Source organism: Pseudochaenichthys georgianus, chromosome 12, assembly GCF_902827115.2.
Source record: "Pseudochaenichthys georgianus chromosome 12, fPseGeo1.2, whole genome shotgun sequence".
Classification (NCBI taxonomy): domain Eukaryota; kingdom Metazoa; phylum Chordata; class Actinopteri; order Perciformes; family Channichthyidae; genus Pseudochaenichthys; species Pseudochaenichthys georgianus.
In genome coordinates, this window is record NC_047514.1 from 26152719 (window position 1) to 26174190 (window position 21472).

The 21472-nt window shown below is 42.7% G+C and overlaps 1 protein-coding gene across 1 annotated transcript in view; it reads left to right on the forward strand.

Moving 5' to 3' along the window:
• Positions 1 to 5314, forward strand: part of LOC117455843 (rhotekin-like) — a 92528-nt gene extending 87214 nt beyond the window's left edge. Inside the window, exons 11-13 of the mRNA XM_034095448.1 lie at positions 3733 to 3831; positions 4975 to 5062; positions 5198 to 5314. Of these exons, the coding sequence (XP_033951339.1) occupies positions 3733 to 3831; positions 4975 to 5062; positions 5198 to 5219 (209 nt within the window). The 3' untranslated portion in view covers positions 5220 to 5314. The remainder of the gene's footprint in view (positions 1 to 3732; positions 3832 to 4974; positions 5063 to 5197) is intronic.
• The last annotated feature ends 16158 nt before the right edge of the window (positions 5315 to 21472 follow it).

Here is a 21472-nt window from a genome sequence, read left to right on the forward strand (position 1 = left end):
AATGAGAACCTTTTCACCCCCTTTTCCGTCCCTGCTAAGGCGCATTCACACCGCAGTACTTTTCCCACAAAGGTTCATGAGAACTTAGTTCATGAGAACTCTTTAGTTCTCATGAACTAAGTACAGATTGCGTTCACACCGGAATAACGGTACGTCCACACAGCAGCTTTAGACGAAACTTCCAACGCTTCTCTGCCCATTGACTTTGAATGGGGATGACGTCACTTTGCCTCGCTTTTCGCCGAACTGCATTGTGGGGGAGCGAAGCAAAGATTTCCAGGATTTCCAGGATTCCAAAGTTGAGCAATGTTCTACTTTTGAAGCTGAGCTGGAAGCGTCAGCCAATCAAACACGTTTATGCAAATCTGACAGTAGAAGCGCTAGCCAATCAAACCACGTGTAAGCAGGGAGAACCAGACCGCAGTTCATTTCCTCATATTCCAAACGAGAAATTACGGTAGCAAATCACCCGGTTCTTTGCAATCAGAACTATTAACGGGATACAAACCGGAGGAACCAGCATGGAGGGAGGTGGCCGAGACAGTGGGTGAAACTGGTAGGTTTTCGCCTGTTTGGGGAGTTTATATATATATATATATTGCTCGCATAAAATCCCCGGGGTTTTTTGCTTTGTATGTCGGGGGCGGGAGATTCATGTGATTGGTTGTTGGTCGCATTGCTCGCAAAAAATCCCCAAGCTGTCAGACACGCCCAGCTCCAAGATTTTCAAGATTTTTGAAAAGCTGCTGTGTGGACGTACCGTAAGTCCCTGGGAGGATTAGGCAAATGAAGCCGCTGACGTCACTTCTTCTGCTTTGGGTTTGCTGGCAGGCCGCAAACCACTTCACGGCGTATACTGCCGCCCAAAGTCCCCGGCCAGAAGTCCCCGGAGTTGGGGACTGGCTTCAGTAGAAGCTGCTGGGAGTCCCAGCAGCTTCTACTGAAGCCTTCCGAGTAAATCGCCAGAACGCCGACACCTCCTCATCTCCACCACTCCCATGTTTTATTTTGTGTTGCCATAAGTTAGTCTCTCTGCGTTTCTGCGCTGGGCTAATGCTAATGCTAATAATGCTAATGCGAGGATAATAAAATGGCGGCTTCACAAAACTTTTTGTGAGTTTTACGGGGCGTGGTTTGCAATCCGCCCAGCCAATCAGAAATAGGAACCTTTTTCTCCCACGAAAGTCCCTGCTCTCTACCAGGGACTGAAAAGGGGGTAAAAAGGTTCTCATTAACTAATTTTAGTACCGGCTCTTTTTGGTGTGAACGCGACAAGAGTTCTCATGAACTAAGGTCTCATGAACCTTTGTGGGAAAAGTACCGCGGTGTGAATGCGCCTATATAGAGAGCAGGGACTTTCGTGGGAGAAAAAGGTTCCTATGTCTGATTGGCTGGGCGGATTGCAAACCACGGCCCGTAAAACTCCCAAAAAGTTTTGTGAAGCCGCCATTTTATTATCCTCACATTAGCATTATTAGCATTAGCCCAGCGCAGAAACGCAGAGAGACTAACTTATGGCAACACAAAATAAAACATGGGAGCGGTGGAGATGAGGAGGTGTCGGCGTTCTGGCGATTTACTCGCTGGAGTCCCAGCAGCTTCGACTGTAGCCAGTCCCCAACTCCGGGGACTTCCGGCCGGGGACTTTGGGCGGCAGTACACGCCGTGAAGTGGTTTGCGGCCTGCCAGTAAACCCAAAGCAGAAGAAGAAGAAGAAGAAGAAGTGACGTCAGCGGCTCATTTGCCTAATCCTCCCCCAGGGACTTTTTCCGGTGTGAACGCGATCTGTACTTAGTTCATGAGAACTAAAGAGTTCTCATGAACTAAGTTCTCATGAACTTTTGTGGGAAAAGTACCGCGGTGTGAATGCGCCTAATGTGTGAACTAAGGAAGAATGAATTGTCTGCTGACAGCATTTCTTAGAAAGAGCTTAGTCACACTGAGTTGGATTTATACTAATAATAATACATTGTATTTGTATAGCACACTTTGAAGACAAAGTCATCTAAAGGTGCTTCCCAATTCAATGAGTTAAAAATGATCTAAGAAACATATTTTAAATAAGCAGGACAAAACTATGGTGCTTAGTTTAAAACCAGAGCACACAAGGTATTAAAAAGGTGATCCGGTGGATTACAGGGAGCCAGTGGACTGAGAGATTTGCATCAGATGAAACGCCTAAGGTATTGACTTTGTTTATATCCAACTTCATCTCACCCTGAGATGTTGCTTTCACATGTTGTCCTGTGCTTGGTTTATGGACTTTTTCCCACAACATTTTGCTGAAATATTATAAAGATAATATTAAAGGTCAAAAAAATATGATGAGAAAACTTTTGTTGCGAATGTTGTGTTTCCTTTACACAAAACCAGACTAGGAGTTTTTAGGCATTCAGATATGAGTTTGGTATCTAGCTTCTCTTATGATATGAGGCAAGCAACTGAATCTGCAATTTCCATCAGACTATGGATTTCAGATGTGTGGACTCATTTAATCTACTATATATATGTTCTTTGAAATAAGTAACCTTAACCTGTTAAGCCCGAAGGCCCCTAATCCGCGGCCTGCGGGGTGTTTTTCACGAAACTGTGTCTCCTAATATTCAAAAACTGATTGTGTCATACCAATTTAACGGGAAGAAACTCAGCTAACTGACGATACGAACCATTTTTACCGAAACAAAACACAAGTCTCACAAGAAGCGTCTAAATGAGAACATTCAGAACACAGCACCAACCAACATTTGCTATTTGTTCCCGAGTCAGTGCTCTGCATCTGATACCGCTCCTCCAACGGTGACAATACAGCATCACCATTTATAACATTTTAAACATAACGATTACGTATTTCAGGCATATCAGGTGCACAAAGAGCATGCATTCAAATAAAGAAGAGCATCAGAACATTTATTTTTCAGAAAAATACCATACATTTTATAATTAGACGCTATTTCATTGTAGAATGTGCTGAAGATATCTTATCAGAGGTCAAAAATAATCTCCTTGGTTTAAAACGTTTAAGTGTTGAGAAACTAGCAAATGTGATTGAGAAGGCCGACTGTGCACAGACATTTGAATGGGAGGTCATACATTTTCCTTGAACAAACAACTTGCAATAATAAATGATGGCTGTGCAAATTCTATAATCTCTTTGTCTCAGTTATGTTAGAGGAAGTAGGTCAAATATTGAACGTTTATTTTCATTTGCAGTTACCTTAATAACCTAATGTGTGAGCTTGGTTTCTTAGGGTGTGTCTTCACACCTATCATTTGACTTGAAATACATGTCCTTCCTTGTGCAATTATAACACCATGACGGATCACGCCCAGTTGTTAAATATTTGTGCTTTTACTCTTTTACTACTTTTTTCATCCTGCAAAAAAGAGATCTCTGGTTGGTCATCTTTATTGACCATTTTGGGAGGATTTGTATATGTTTGCAGGGCTCATTCAGGCTGACAGTTGTTAATGTAGTCAATAATATTTGCAGACAGACACATGGATTGTCTAAAGCTGCCTGGTACAACAGGTGTAGCACTGTCTCTCGATATGGTATGTTTGGTACAACCAGTATGTCACAGAATCTCACGCTGATTTTGTAATCTTGAAAGTACATTGATAATATGATTTGACAGCTAGATTACAGAGAGACAGACATTGATAATCAAATAACTGGCAGAAGCTTTACCATCATCCCTCTTTAAGATCACTGCTTCTGCTTTTTGCTGGCAGGCCGATGGAAACAGTGTTGTCATCACCTCATGAAGATTGAAACGCAGGGCTCAAAGAAAGCCATTCCAGCGAGGCAGGGATCGCTATACCATGAAATAGGTAATGTAACACAATGCATCACAAAGTCACATGACTACCTCTAATGATGTCAATCAACAGACGCCTGCCTTCAGTATCCAAGGCAACTTATCATTTGGTTAAAAAAAGGTTTTACGTTTAATTTCAATCTATTGAAGCAATTCGTTTTCATTTCTTTCTCCACAAACATATATTTGCAGTGTCTTGAATTTCACCGGAGTTGTGTAATTAAAAAAGGTCTAATTGTACCTGTGTTGAAGTTACGTAAAAAATGTCAGGGAAACCTCTAAATAGATGTTCATATAAAGGATTCGATGAGTAAAGAGTGATATCCTCATTCATCACAAATGACCCCTGAGAAGAGGAGTGTGACATTGAGCATATGTCCTCGCTTTTGTGATTAGGGTTTCTCTAAAAGCATACATAGCCAGATCGTAAGCATGCTTCCAGTCAGTAGCTACAAGAAGTGCAGATACAGTGACGGAACATTTGTGAAAGGAGTTGACTCGGACCAGATGGAAACCCCCCTCATTGAGAAGGCGTGGAGAGGCCAGTTTAGAATGTTGTTACCAATTAATCCTACTTATTGTGCCTTTTTTAAAAACAATACTGAATCAAATGAAAGCAGCAGCTACTGATTTCTATGATGCCATTTGGGAGAATCTCAGAACACTTTTTGTTTACATCCAGCAGGCAACATGTACATCAATTTAGAGTGGTGATCGTGTCCAAAGCAGAGACGGTAAAGTACAATAATGTGAACGACGTTAGCTCCTCAGATCTGGGAGGAAATGCAGAATTGACTGATTGTTATTTTATCATACTGAGCTACCACATGCACATACTAGTAACGACACGATCCAATGAACTCAGACAACGAGCCAGACACTGTCAACGTGAATATCTGCTGACAAAAACATCCGTCACCACAGAGTAAAGTATCTTTAAGAGCAACCAAGTGGAACATGTGTCAGCACTGTGTGTGTGTTGTTTGAACAACGATATGTTTACAAGTATTCCAACTATTGATGTATAAAAAACTAACAAGGAAGGAAAGACAATATATCGCAGTAAAGGAAAGAAGGTGCCTCCAAATTCCCCCTTCAACATGTTTCTATTCTCAAAGGGAAATATTAATAATGACTCCTTCCTCTTCCTTTTCAGTGACGCCCTCGGCTCCTGGAGAGGGTCATGTGATCCCGGATTTATCTGTTGAGATCTGCGCTTTGCTCTCTTCCTACTACAAGGAGAGGTAGGCCTTTATGGCACAGACACTCATGCTCCCTTTAAGCCTGGGACAAGTGTGCCAATATGATTTACTTTCTCCTCCATGCAAAGCCCCCTAATGATCACCATGACTCACTAGATCCCTTGTTTGTTTTGATAGTCCAACATCGCTTGCATCGTAAGGCGGAGCCACGCGATGTGCTACTCACGTCTAAGGAATGAAAATAATCTCTGCCGTGACAACAGACAATGGAATTTGTGCTTTAACCATGTTCATCTTTCAATGCGTACGTTTCTGTGGCTGAGATATCAACGTATCATTATCATCAATGATGATAGATAAATGAGAGACATGTAATACTTGACAGTTCCTTTAGAACAGGGGTGTCCACACTACGGCCCGGGGGCCAAATGCGGCCCGCGGACCATTTTGAATTGAATAATTCAGAAAGTATAATAAACTTCTGCTTGTCTTATATTGTACTTCTTAAATGTTCAAATATATTACACAGTATTCATGTAAGCCCAATTTTCAAATATATTCAGTCAATAAAGTTAAAATCATGTTCTAACAAATCTAAGTTGATAAGAAAAAAACTCAATAACAAATGCACATACTGTAACAACCTGCAAATATATCCTTCGTATGTCCTTTTATTATAAGAAATCTGAGGATTCTGCTTTAAGGAATGAGCTGCTAAGAAAATAAATGACCCTCTGGAGAGCTGTGATGGAGGCAGTTTTTTCTAACAGAATTTTCAAGTATCAAGAATAATTTACCTACATTGGATTGATTTTTCCAACTTATAACTTATAGAACTTATAAGGCAGTATACCTCATCTCGAGGGAGTGGCACAGCCGTATATATGTGGCCCTCGGTGAAAAAGTTTGGACACCCCTGCTTTAGATTGACAGACCTTGTAAGTCTTTAATTGTTGAAGATGTACAGATCCGTTTGTTTAATATTATAAAATGAAATGAAAGAAGTCACATCAATTGCTTTGGGAGGTTTATTTGTTCGTTACGGCTTTATAAATTGTAATCTCAAATGATTATTTCTAGTTTGGTTTGTTCTGTTCAATCATGGATACAAACAAGAACAATCGTCATGTGTGGTTCAGCGTTGTTTGTTCACCCTAATGGATCAGCAGTGACGTGATTTAACACGGGACATCCCAGCTAAGCAAGATGAATACATTTCAAACACACACTACTCCTCATGAACAATGTGGGCTTTGTTGTCCCACACCAACTGCTTTCCACACAATTTCACTTCTTAGATTAGCAAACATTCAAAGTTACAAGTTTAAGTCTGCACATAATGCACCTGAGTGTCAAATGCCATATATTGTTCAGGAGGATGGTTTGTGTACCGAGAAAGGCCAGAGATTGGTCAAACGACGGCAGGGAGAACAGGCTGTACCCTTGGTAGTTATATGTGTATGATATATATGTGAAGTAGCATGCTAAGAAGATGACAAATGTTTTACAATGTGGGCTTTGTGTAGCTTTGAATGCCTCAAGTGTGTTTGTCCATCAGTCTAAAGTGTTTTCTCTCCATTACTCGAGTTCTGAGTCAGGCTCTATTGAACGCACCACAACCATATCAATGCAGCAGTAGCTTACACCATTTCCCAGACTTGCATTAAGAGTTGGACATAATCTGAGATGCTATTTAACATGCTTTGCGTGTGTAATGTATTGTTGTAAACAAGTTGTTTTAGTTTGCAAAAGCTCTAGAAAAATGTGAATGATACTTCCTTCTGCCTGGAGGGGATTGCACCCTGTCATACAGCCTATTAAGTAGGTCAGACCAAATATGTGTTGTCCAGGTTCCGGTACATTAAATAAGATCTCATCCTCATACCAGCCATAGCTAAATGAGAAATTTGCAACCGCACACTTCGAGTTCCTGAATGGTCTCAACTGTCGGGAAAGATGTGTAGTGGTTTTATCAACAGTGATTATAACTGGGTGTGTTTCACACACTGGAAAAACAATTCCTGACATACCTGCCCTGCAGTAAATCTTTACAGACACTTTAATTAGACGGATAAGAGATTGGAACTGAGACATTAAGGCAGATGTAATTTAAGAACACTGGAATCTTCTATTCATCATTATACTAGTTGTCTTTGTCTCTTTCACAGTTATTGATGACCCTGCCACAGTCACAATGGAGGAGTGAGACACTTCTCTTATTTTATTCATTTGATGCTTTCAATCCTGGTCACGGAATTGTACATTGTAAATGGTGCTATTTTTAAAAATATGCAGAGTAAAAACTTATTATTAATATCATCTTTTTTCAATTTTCATATCAACTCTCTGAATCTGAACTGTTTAACCAACCAGAAATATTATTACAAATAAAAAGCAGACATAAAACCCTGAGTTTAATCATTGCTAAACATTGATCTCTTTATTATTTCACCTGAATGTAACATTGATTATTCCGCTCTTTGCAACATGCAAGCTCCATATTGTCATAAGGGCTTCATAGTTCTAAATAAAGGTCTGATGCTTGTTCTGCGCCTACTTAATCTGTGTGACTTCTGGAACTAAAAAAAAAAATCCACACAGAGGCTTCTGAGTGAAGCAATGAAAACACACCTGCCTTAACATGTTCCAACTGGATTACTTATCAACAATATCTTTGTATCAGGAAACAACTGCTTTACATATAAAGTCTTTAAAAAGATAAACAGGTTAGGGAAGAATGTGAACATTTTTGATAGAACAATGAACCAGCAATAATAGTGATTACAGGGTTGTTGTTGTTGTTGTTGTTTTAGTCACAATGATGGGATGTCCGTTTTATTTTCACGCCTGAAGATTCCCTACACTACGTATTCGAGAGATTAACAATAAAGACGATTATAGACAGGGCAATAACATAATAGTAAGCGCCACATAAAATACATGTTGGTATGATAAACAAATAAAAACAAAACTTAGACAATTAACCCTCTGGAGTCTAAGGGTATTTTCTCGAATTTTTGATGTTTTCTCAAATCCCCTTTTAAATGTATTTCTTCTAACATGGCACCCCATGTGTTAAATATCAAAATGTTCAGGACAATCTCTGGTATTGCTATATATGCAAATTACTCACCTTAGAGCACTGTTTGATGAGATAAGTAGCTCAAAAGCTTAAAATGTTACATCCGATTTTTGGAAAATCTTCAAAACTCTTGTGAAAACACAAATTTACTCATGTGATCGAATTGTTTTGGTGTTTTATATTTGGTTACCAAAGTCTTAGGATCACAAAAGCAGTGAAATATTTGAATTACACTGTATATAAATGTGTTATTCATGTCTAAAATGAAAAAAAATGTATTCGAATTTTGAGTAAAACAGGTGTTTATCACTCTACTTTCACCACAGCAGGGATTGAGATACATCAGGACTGAATAATGACTTCATATTACATACCAAGGTTCATGTGATGTGTACAAATACAAATTGAGCATTCAACCTTTTTTTTTCAACCAACAATTTATTATAAATATGTTTTTTTCAACCAACTATTTATATAAATATAAGAAACTGGAAAATCTCACTATTTACAAAATTGAACATCAGAACTTTCAACCAGCTATTCATTATAAATGTCAAGACAGTGTCAAGGTCTTTGTCTGTCTTCCAAGACAGTGGGTCTGGCTGCTGTGTAGGTGGGGGTGATGGTGCATGGGCTGCTGTGTAGGTGGGGTGTACAAGTGCTATACGAGACCTCCACGAGACCTCCTTGCTGGCTGGGTTGAAGGTCATGGCTGTGGTGGAGCCTTTGTGCTGAGGTGTATCTTGACCTGGTGGCAGCCGCAGATGGAGGTGGAGGCAGCTGTAGTGATGCTGGTCTGCTGGTCCTTGGTGGTGATGGCTCTGGTGAAGGCCTTTGAGCAACAGTAGATCTTGACCTGGGGGCCGGCACAGATGGATGTTGTGGCTGCTGGATAAACGCCGCCTGTGGGCCACTAGGCCCAGACAGCTGTGAAACATCTCTGTAAAACAAATACAAATGTAGGACAATAATTACAACTAATTTCATTGAAATAAAGTACAAGTAAAATGTTGCTCAAGCACAAATAACAATGCACACATAAAAAGAAAGTTTGGGAGGTTGCAGTAGGAGTCTCTCTCAATCTCACACACACACATTTTTTTTTAAACTTTTTTTTTTTTTTTTTAAGAAATATATATATTTTTTTAAATATGTTTTGGGTGGAATGAATACCTATAGTGATGATTCAATGTAATACAATAATTTGTATAATCTGGTACCTGAAAAAGGTCAAATGGCACTAGTGCTGCGTAGCCTACCGGTACGCCGAACCGGTACTGGACTTGTAAAACGTTTCGGTTCAAGTCCGGTTAAAACCGGAACGTCGGGAACCGGTACTTGGACTCGCAAAAAAACTAGCACTTACGTATATTCTGGTGTCTGTGGTTATTTAAACATTCCCTGATAAACGTTATTCAGCGTCAATAAATGAGTGCTAATCCCAGTGTGCTCAGTGTAGAACATCACATGTCATTTCACCTTCGATTCACGAGAGGCTTCTCAGTACTCAAATTTCCCCTCCTCGACTCCCCTCCTCGAGACTTAGACCCGCCCGCAGGAGATGCGAGCGGAGGACCGAGGAGGGGAACCGAGGAGAGAGGAGGGGAAGCAGCAGACGTTTAAAGAAATGAGAACTCCTCTCCTCTGAGCGGTCATATTAAAGTGACGTCCGTTCACTATGACGTGGCAACAGCTGCATCAGCTGTCGAGTGTTTTGTCATATTTTATAATCTCTGTTAGATCAGCTGAACATTGTTCCCCCACATATTTACTTTGAATTCATTGAGAGTGCAGTGTAATGAGACAATAACAGGCTACAGATGGGGACACACACACACAAATATATTTATATAAATATATACAATTTAAAGTATGAGAGCACTCTCATAATAACGTAACACAATAAGAGACTGGATATATCCCCCCCCCTCTCTCGCTGGTCGCTGAAATGGGGAATTGAAATTACGGGCCAAAAGTTGTATTTGCAAGTATTAAAAGGACATCAAACCAACTGAGACCCGTCTGTCCGCGGCATCTGCGCACTGTACAACACACACCTACACACTGTACAACACACACACCTACACACTGTACAACACGCACCTACACACTGTACAACACACACCTACACACTGTACAACACACACCTACATACTGTACCACACACACCTACAGCTGCTAAAGCATAATCAGGCTACAGCCGTTGTGTATTTTATTGTGAAGCACTAAATGGTTTTAGAAAAATATGGACTCTTTGTAGATATCTACTAAACTAAAGCAAATAAAGAGAGTAGACCTGTTATACTGAGTGATATATATTCTACACACTGCTCTGCTTTCTGCAGGACCTCACAGCTGTTCTCACTGTAAACATCGCGTTGCGATGAGAGCAGGTTCTCAAATAATATCCAGGGGATGCATGCAGAGCTGTCATTGGCTGAGATAAGTCCGGCCGTGCGTCACGCCTCCACCGTTCCCGGAAATGCATCCGCGGAGGAGCCGTGGAGGAACCATCAGTGTATCCTCGGTTATAGCTCCTCCAGAGAGCCTCCTCGATGCTCGATCCTCGGTCCTCGGTGTGCATTTAGAGAAATGAGACGTCCTTCAAAATGGCGCGCTGAAATTCATTTCCGGGTCACTACCGGAGGACCGAGGAGTCGAGGAGGGGAAATTTGAGTATTGAGAAGCCTCTACGGTTTGAAAACTTAGCATTTCACCACATGCTAATGCTAACCGGAAGTGAAGAATTTTCAGAATAAAAGTATTAAGTTAATAGTGTGAACTTCCGGTTTTTTCAGAATAAAACTGATTTAAATTAAATAGTGTATTTAATTCAAAATTACGCCATATCAACATTGATTTTAATTTCTAACAGTATGTACATCACTATGTATGTAGTATACTGTATAATGTACACATGTAGAGTTGTAGAAAATACATGGTGTACAGACAGTACAGTACACCCTGACTGTACAGTCACTACAGTGTAGCCTATACTGTATAGTAGGTGTGTAACAGTGTAATGCGTACAGTCTACTCTACACTCTACCTTTCAGCAACGTTTTAGGGATTTAGGCTCAGTCAGCTCAGGGACTGTTTGGTTACTTTAGTTTGGTAAATGAAATAAATGTTTGAACTTTGTAGTAGTTCACTGTAGTTGCTGTCATAAGTCATTTGTAGACTAAGTGGCAAAAAGTGTTTTTTTTACATTTGTACTTTGTAGAGAAATGTAGACACAAGTTGGAAGGGAGCACAATAAACCTGACGAGTTTGAATTTGAGTTGATTATGAGTTTATTTTCAATTGATAATTAGCTCACAATAAGTTCACTTTAGTTACTCACACAACTTGACACAAGCCATGGGTTCAGGTCCGGACCTGAACCTGAACCTCTGGACTTGAGTCCGGACCTGAACCTGAATGTGAGTCCAGGTACACAGCACTAAATGGCACTGATGGAACCAAATGTGCCCAAATGTGACCAAAGCTTATTCCGCCTGGACTTTATTTGCATAAACCTCTCTAAAAAGGTCAAATGTCACTTGTTTTGCCTCAATCTTGATACAGGGTACTTATTATATGTTATACTTTGGATTCCTAAAGCTTTTAGGCTACTAACCCATCATTCAAGGTTGGTCTTCACCAGTGGCGGCTGGTGGAAAATATTTTTGGTGGGGCTGTTGATATAGTGAGTAAAAACATTTTTTTTTGGGAGAAATGACCCCTTAAATTAGGACTTCTGGTGATGTAATGGCGCGTTTCCAGTGCAGCGCGGAGCTCGCTTTAATGCTGCGTTCAGACCGGACGCGATGCGAATATTCGCTTCGCTCTAGTCGCTCAGATTTCACCGCGGCTGCCAGCTGTGTTTACTCGCATCATTCAAACAAGACGCGCTGGCTCGGGAGCTACAACTACAACAAAATGAACATATTTTACCGTGATTAAATTGTAATACACGTTTCTAAATGATGCTGAAGTAACAACATACTGATACCGGTTAGTAAAAACCATGAATTAATGCTTTGACAAGTCTGCAGACAGACGGCAGGCGAAAACCCTTTTAAAATGCTTGTTTTCTGAATGGAGCTTGGCTAAGCTAACGTTATATATGCTCCGACCGTCTACACGCACAACAACGGCCTACAGACATAAATAAACCAGCGACTGTATTCTCCATGACACAGACAGTCTGTGGTTTGTACTTGTGTAACTTTTGTCTAGTTTCTGAACAGATCGTATCTGTCCCCGGCTGTTTGAAGAGCAAGCATGGGAAACAAAAGACAGCATTTACCTGTTTGCATCGTTTGCATCCAGCTAGCCATCCCTTTCTGGTGTACCAGCTACGTGAGAAGCCTCGTTGATACTATTTGTCTTTTTCACAAGCTTGCTGGGATATATACAAATCGGGTTGGTCCGGTCCAAGGTCTTTAAGTATCAATTTATCTCCAAAACTTCTCCTTTCGAAAGGATTGGAGAGTAGCTCTTGCACGGAAATACTGCGTCACCTTGGTCACTCACGAGTCTAAAAAACAACTCACGTCAACGCACGTAAGCAACGTGGGCGCCAACGTGGGCGCCAACGTGGGCGCCAACGTGAGCGCCAACGTGAGCGCCCTCGTGACCAAAATATTTGACGGCGCTGATTGGCTCAAATTATGTTTCGTCGGCACAGTTTACTATTGAGACTTTTGAAACGTGCTGGTTGCTGCTGTTTGGCTCGGGGGCTCCGCCCGGTAATGATAAACTAATGCCATGGGCAAGGCCAGGCAGGAAACATGTGACTTATCAGTAACTTTAGACATCGTAACACCATTTTAAACGAGATTTTATTGTAGATTATACATTTTACTGATACCAATTGTATGATATTTACCTTGTTCATTAAAAATAAATATATAAAATATTATTATTTTTTCTTTTTAATTTAATTTAAATAAAAAAAATTGTATGTGGGAAGAGATGGGGCAGCGCCCCTAGCGCCCCTATGGGCCGGCCGCTACTGGTCTTCACTATAAGTAATGGGTTTTCTTTAGGCGGAGACAGGAATTTAATTTGTTTTGCTATGTTCCACCTCTCTGAAGAACCAGCACCTTACCGTGGTAGAGAGGTTTGTGTGCCCTGATGAACCTGGGGGCTGTGTTGTCTGGAACCTTGTGTTCCTGGTAGGGTCTCCCATGGCAAATTGGTCTCAGGCAAGGGGCCAGACTAAGATTGGTTCAAAAGACCTCATGAAAGAAACAACAAGAAGTGAGGATACCCGGCCCGGAGGAAGCCCGGGGTCCCCTTCTGGAGCCAGGCCCAAAAGGAGGACTCGTCGGCGAGCGTCTGGTGGCCGGGCTTGCCACGGAGCCCGGCCGGGCCCAGCCCGAAAAGGCAACGTGGGCAACACCTCCGCTTCTCCGTCCCGCGGGCCCACCACCTACGGGAAACATCGATGGGGTCGGGTGCGCTGCCAGAAGGGTGGCAGTGAAAGCGGAGGGTCTCGACGGACCAGACCCGGGCGGCAGAAGCTGGCTTTGGGGACGTGGAACGTCACCTCTCTGGGGGGGAAGGAGCCGGAGCTTGTGCGGGAGGTGGAGCGGTACCAGTTGGATCTGGTTGGGCTCACCTCTACGCACAGCGTCGGCTCTGGAACCTTACTTCTGGATAGGGGTTGGACTCTATTCTTCTCCGGAGTTGCTCAAGGTGTGAGGCGCCGGGCGGGTGTGGGGATACACAAAACTCTGACTGTTGTGTGTGCTTATGCACCCAACAGCAGTTCAGAGTATTCGGCCTTCTTGGAGACCCTGGAAAGAGTCCTGTATGGGGCTCCTGAAGGGGACTCCTTAGTCTTGCTGGGAGACTTCAACGCACATGTGGGCAATGATGGAGACACTTGGAGGGGCGTGATTGGGAGGAACGGCCCCCCTGATCTGAACCGGAGTGGTGGTTTGTTACTGGACTTCTGTGCTAGTCATGGATTGGCCATAACAAACACCATGTTCGAACATAAGGATGCTCATAAGTGTACGTGGTACCAGAGCACCCTAGGCAGAAGGTCCATGATCGATTTCGTTATCGTATCATCGGACCTGAGGCCGTATGTTTTGGACACTCGGGTAAAGAGAGGGGCGGAGTTGTCAACTGATCACCATCTGGTGGTGAGTTGGGTCGAGTGGCGGGGGAAGCCTCTGGATAGACCTGGTAAGCCCAAACGTGTAGTTCGGGTGAACTGGGAACGTCTGGAGGAGGCCCAAGTTCAGGAGGCCTTCAACTCACACCTCCGGCGGAGCTTTTCGGGCATTCCTGTGGAGGTTGGGGACATTGAACCAGAGTGGTCGGTGTTCAAAGCCTCTATTGCCGAAGCCGCGGTGGGGAGCTGTGGTCTCAAGGTCCTAGGTGCCTCAAGGGGCGGTAACCCTCGAACCTCCTGGTGGACACCGGTGGTCAGGGAAGCCGTCCGACTGAAGAAGGAGGCCTTCAGGGATTTGTTATCCCGGGGGACTCCTGAGGCAGTTGCAAGGTACCGACAGGCCCGAAGGGCAGCAGCCTCATCCGTGGCCGAGGCAAAGCAGCGGGTGTGGGAGAAGTTCGGAGAAGACATGGAGAAGGACTTTCGGGCGGCACCAAAGTTGTTCTGGAAAACTGTCCGACACCTCAGGAGGGGGAAGCAGGGAACCATCCAAGCTGTGTACAGTAAGGATGGGACGTTGTTGACCTCAACTGATGGAGTGTTGGGGCGTTGGAAGGAACACTTTGAGGAACTCCTGAACCCGACAACTCCGCCCTCTATGTTAGAGGCAGAGCTGGAGTATGACGGGGGATCAACACCAATCTCCCGGTGGGAGGTCACTGAGGTCGTTAAACAACTCCACAGTGGCAAAGCCCCGGGGGTGGATGAGATCCGCCCGGAAATGCTGAAGGCTCTGGGTGTTGAGGGACTGTCATGGTTGACACGTCTCATCAACGTTGCGTGGAAGTCGGAAACAGTGCCGAAGGAGTGGCAGACCGGGGTGGTGGTCCCCCTTTTCAAAAAGGGGGATCAGAGGGTGTGTGCCAATTACAGAGGCATCACACTACTCAGCCTCCCCGGGAAAGTTTACTCCAAGGTACTTGAAAGGAGGGTCAGGCCGATTGTCGAACCTCAGATTGAGGAGGAACAATGCGGATTCCGTCCTGGTCGTGGAACGACGGATCAGCTTTTTACTCTCGCAAGGATCCTGGAGGGGGCCTGGGAGTACGCTTATCCGGTCTACATGTGTTTTGTAGACTTGGAGAAGGCGTATGACCGGGTTCCCAGGGAGTTACTGTGGGAGGTGCTGCGGGAGTATGGGGTGAGGGGGTCTCTACTCAGGGCCATCCAATCTCTGTACTCCCAAAGCGAGAGCTGTGTCCGGGTCCTCGGCAGTAAGTCGGACCCATTTCCGGTGAGGGTTGGCCTCCGCCAGGGCTGCGCTTTGTCACCAATCCTGTTTGTAATATACATGGATCGGATTTCGAGGCGTAGTCGTGGGGGGGGGGGTCTGCAGTTCGGTGGAGTAAGGATTGCACCACTGCTTTTTGCAGATGATGTGGTTCTGATGGCTTCATCGGTCTGCGACCTTCAGCACTCACTGGATCGGTTCGCAACCGAGTGTGAAGCGGCTGGGATGAGGATCAGCACCTCCAAATCTGAGGCCATGGTTCTCAGCAGGAAACCGATGGACTGTCCACTCCAAGTAGGGAATGAGTCCTTACCCCAAGTGAAGGAGTTCAAGTATCTCGGGGTCTTGTTCTCGAGTGAGGGAACAATGGAGCGTGAGATGGGCCGGAGAATCGGAGCAGCGGGAGCGGTATTGCAGTCGCTTTACCGCACCGTTGTGACGAAAAGGGAGCTGAGTCAGAAGGCAAAGCTCTCTGTCTACCGGGCCATTTTCGTTCCTACCCTCACCTATGGTCATGAAGGATGGGTCATGACCGAAAGAACGAGATCGCGGATACAAGCGGCCGAGATGGGTTTCCTCCGCCGGGTGGCTGGTGTCTCCCTTAGAGATAAGGTGAGAAGTTCGGTCATCAGGGAGGGACTCGGAGTTGAGCCGCTCCTCCTTCGCGTCGAAAGAAGCCAGTTGAGGTGGTTCGGGCACCTAGTTAGGATGCCACCTGGGCGCCTCCCTAGGGAGGTGTTCCAGGCACGTCCAGCTGGGAAGAGACCAAGGGGTAGACCTAGGACCAGGTGGAGGGATTATATCTCTTCGCTGGCCTGGGAGCGCCTTGGGATCCCCCAGTCAGAGCTGGTTGATGTCGCCAGGGAAAAGAAAGTTTGGGGCTCTCTGCTGGAACTGCTACCCCCGCGACCCGACCACGGATAAGCGGGAGAAGATGGATGGATGGATGGATGGCTATGTTCCATCTGAATTTACTCTAACACAGACAAATCTATATTGATTCTGACACTTCTACATCCAACTCACATATGTAACCTTGCTTTGACAACAACAATTATTCATATAAACCTTTTAGAAGTGAAGTTATAGTCATTTGTTCTGGGAATGTCATTTTCGAGCCTGAAACCTGAAAAACAGACTCGGTGTTTAACAGGTTAAGGTGCATAACACCACCTACTGTACATGAGTGTGAATCATCATATCATTCCATCTCTTAACTCATGGACGTATCTATGATCTAATCCAAAAATAAATAAATAAAAAACATAATAAATAAAACAAAACAACAATCTATGATCTTTCCTGACCTAATGTTAGATAATTTTACCTACCCCAGTTTCACTAAAGGTAAACAGTGCCTTTCTGGTAGCTCTTTCTCCCTCTTCTTTTGTTCCCAAAATACCAACCACACTCCATTCCCTCTCTGCCTCCAAAAACGTTATCCTTTAGTTTTTCTCTTTCAGCTTTATAGATGTTCCACATTTTCTTTAACTCCACAGTTCCAACACTTGTCACTGTTACTTTTTCCCATGACATGCAACGTACCATTCAATGCTGTGTGATTTATTCTGAGTCGAGCCATCATCATTTCCTCCCTTCTGTTTCTTTCTTTATAAATATTTGTCTGCTGGCATACCAGCAGACCAGCATTTATCTATCACCAGCTTATGTTAGTATTAAATATACAATGTATTCTGGTAACTATCAAAATAAAGGCAAGGCAAGGCAAGTTTATTTATATAGCACTTTTCAACACAAGGCAATTCAAAGTGCTTTACAAAAAAAACGAAAGACATTAAGAAAATGGCATTTAAAATCAGTCATTAAAAATAAAAGCTAATAAAATAAACATAAAAAGAAAAAATACATGGATAAAAGTTACAGTGCAGTCTAAGATATGAATAGTTCAATTAAAAGCAGCGACAAATAGAAAAGTCTTCAGCCTGGATTTAAAAGTAGTAAGAGTTGCAGCGGACCTGCAGGTTTCTGGGAGTTTGTTCCAGATATTTGGAGCATAATAACTGAATGCTGCTTTACCATGTTTAGTTCTGACTCTGGGGACATAAAGCTGACCAGTCCCTGAAGACCTGAGAGATCTGGATGGTTCATAATTTAGCAGGAGGTCAGAAATGTATTTTGGGCCTAAACCATTCAGTGCTTTGAAATCTATTTTTTGACACACAGGAAGCCAGTGTAAAGACTTCAGAACAGGAGTGATGTGATCCACTTTCTTAGAGGAATGGTCCACTCATTAGATAATTAATCAAAACTTCAGTATTTAGTGAAACGTTATGTTTAAACCATACCCTGAATAAATTAGCGATATTCCCCGGTAAATAATGATTTTATAGCTCTTTTTTATCAAGACCTGTATATTCCGTCTGGCCGCCGCCATGTTTGCCATTTTCAGTAGTCACGTGATGGTCGTGACGTCATCCATGCGTTCACTTTGTCAACACATGGAAATATGGTGGAGTATTTCAGTTCGGACTCGTCAGCAGAGGAACAAGTTTTGACCAATGTGAAGAGATTGGATGGGGGAATTCATCCATACATATCAGTATGACAATACGACACCCTCTGTCCTAAGACCCTCACATCGTACAAGGAAAAACTTCCGAAGAAAACCCACAGTTTAAAGGGAACATGGGAGAAACCTCAGGGAGAGCAACAGAGGAGGGATCCCTCTCCCAGGACGGACAGACGTGCAATAGATGCCGTGTGTAAATTGAAAAGATAATACATTTGCAACATAGGTAGTCCAAATGTTTGGAAATGCATGTGTGTATAATGGGAAGATGATATAAGATACTATATGTATGCATGTAGTACCACCCTTGCTAGCGATTCCCTCTCTAGTTTAGCATACTCAGCTTCGTTGTCCCTGGCCATAGAATCACGATTTTATGGGGCCGGAAAAAACTGGGGTAAAATACACACTAGCCGGTACTACGCTATATGGAAAGGCCACCAAAAACTGTCCTGGCCTGGACGTTAAAACGGGGCTAGCCGCTGCAATGGAAATGCGCTATAACATACCTTATTCTTACTCCGAGCACTACTTCTGCTCCTCCGTCGCTTCACACTTGCAGAGGGCGATTTCTCAACTGGCCGAACTGGTGTCCTGGTCGGTGATGACACCAGAAAGACCGATGGTACTGCATCTCCATTGAGTAATGGTTGTTCTTTAAATCCCATGTTATGTTTGATCATACTCTCAGAGTAGTCGTCCGGAAATGTGAAATGTTCGCTGCATACATGAGCCTGTAAATCTCTCGGTTCGGGCCGGCCACATTTCGCTAGCCACTGCCTCCGAATGTACTTCTTATGCTTACCTTTTGGCAACAGATGGAACCGAGCATTCCGTGGATTGTTCCTATCCGAATTATGGCAATATTTCGCGATACAGTGAGGCATATTTGAAGAGAGAAACTACAGTAAATAACATGGAGATCAACGTGTCTTCGAAAACCAAACGCATGGATTACGTCACGTCCGGGAAATGGCGGCGCCCACAGTGTTGATGTTATTTCGGTATATAATCAGTTTAAAATCACTGATAATGTCATCGGATTAAAACAAAAAAAAGAGAGACTGGCAGAGACTGGTCTGTTTTATCGGATGATAATTTTTAAAAAATGAGTGTCATGAGCATACCATTCCTTTAATGTTAGTGAGGACTCGAGCAGCGGCATTCTGAATCAGCTGCAGCTTTCTAATAGATTTTTTAGTGAGACCTGTGAAGACACCATTGCAGTAGTCCAGTCTACTGAAGATAAAAGCATGGACAAGTTTTTCCAAATCCCGCTGTGACATTAGTCTTTTAATCCTAGATATGTTCTTTAGGTGATAGTAGGCTGATTTAGTAACTGTTTTAATGTGACTGCTGAAACTCAGGTCAGAGTCCATGACTACACCTAGATGTCTGGCTTTATCTGTTGTTTTGAACATTGCAGACAGAATCTCAGCGCTAACTTGTATACGTTCTGCCTTGGCTCCAAAAACCATTACCTCAGTTTTATCTTTGTTTAATTGGAGAAAGTTCTGACACATCCAGTCATTGATTTGTTCAATGCACTTACTCAGTGTTTGAATTGGAGCATAGTCTCCTGGTGAAATTGTTACGTACATTTGTGTGTCATTTGCATAGCTATGGTAACTTATTTTGTTGTTTTTCATTATCTGAGCCAGTGGTAGCATGTAGACGTTAAAGAGAAGAGGCCCCACGATGGAGCCTTGAGGTACCCCACATGTCATATTTGTCAACTCAGATGTGTATTTACCTATAGAAACAAAGTTGTTTCTGTCCTTTAAGTAGGATTCAAACCAATTTAGAGCTGTTTCCGAAAGTCCCACCCAGTTTTCCAGTCGGTCTAGTAATATGCTGTGGTCAACAGTGTCAAACGCAGCACTGAGATCTAATAATACTAACACTGAAGTTCTGCCACTGTCTGTGTTTAAGTGGACCCTAACCCTAACCCATTACAAGAGCAGTCTCAGTGCTGTGGTTTGGACGAAAGCCTGACTAGAACACATCAAAACAGTCATTTAAATGCAAGAAATTACTCAACTGTTGAAAAACAACTTTATTGATCATTACTGAAGCATCTAGATTATTCTTTTTTAAGAGCGGTTTAATGACTGCAGTTTTCAGGGCCTGTGGAAAAATACCTGAGTGAAGAGATTTGTTTACTATTGAAGTAGATCTGAGGCCATGCAAGGCAAAACATCTTTGAAAAATCCTGTTGGAATAATATCAAGGCAGCAGGAGGAGGACTTCAGAAGTTGTATAATGTCCTCTAAGTTGTTATCATTAATCTGATGGAATTGTGTCATGGTGTTTGACTTGATGTTAAGTGGACACAGAGACAACACATTTTCTGTACCTGATGCAGAGGCACTGACTGCTTGTCTGATTTTCTGAATTTTGTCAGTGAAGAAGGAGGCAAACTCATTGCACGCCCTGGTAGAAATAGATAGAAATTCAGAGGCTACTGACACTGGGGGGTTAGTTAGTCTGTCGACGGTAGCAAACAAGGCACGTGCGTTGTTTTTGTTTTTGGTAATGATGTCAGAGAAGAACGATTGTCGTGCGTTTTTGAATTCCAAATTATAAAGGCCAAGTCTCTCTTTATTGATTTCAAAGTGAACCTGGAGATTTGTTTTTCGCCACCTGCGTTCCGCTTTTCAACATTCTCTTTTTTCTGTTTTCACGGTCATGGCCTTTCTCCATGGAGATATTTTCTTGCCAGACACTTCCTTTACCTTAGTTGGAGCAATGGCATCTATAACATTTTAATTTTTTAATTAAAATGATCTACTAGCTCATTTACTGAGATGTAAGCAGGAGCAAGTGTGGAAGAACAATTCTGAGTAAACATTTCCCTAGTATTTTCAGTTAAATATCGCTTTGTGGTTATCTCTTTTTGAACATTTTTGTGAACAGAAATAGAGCTCTCAAAGAAAACACAGGAATGGTCAGAGTGCAACATCAGTCACCACAACCTTAGAGATATTCAGACCCTTTGAGATAATTAAGTCCAAAGTGTGCCCCTTATTGTGCGATTCCGATTCTACTTTTCGATTCCGGTTCTTAACGGTTCTCAATTCCGATTCTTTGAGGGGCAGGGTAAAAAAAATGATTAAGTTCTTGTTGAGAAAAACAAGCATATCTGCTTTCTCAGGCATACCAGGAAGAAATGTTTGAACATTTTAAAGCAAAATGCTTCAATCTAGTGCACTTTAAGCAGAATTACTAGAGACTAGGGGTGTAACGGTTCACAAACATTTCGGTTCGGTACGTACCTCGGTTTTTTGGTCACGGTTCGGTTCGGTACGTTTTCGGTACAGCAGAATTTTTTTTCACAAAACAAAACATATATATATATTTTTTTATTATTATTAAACTGTGAGTAATGTATTCACTCAAATAAATACAAAATATAATAAAATAAACATTAAGGTGCA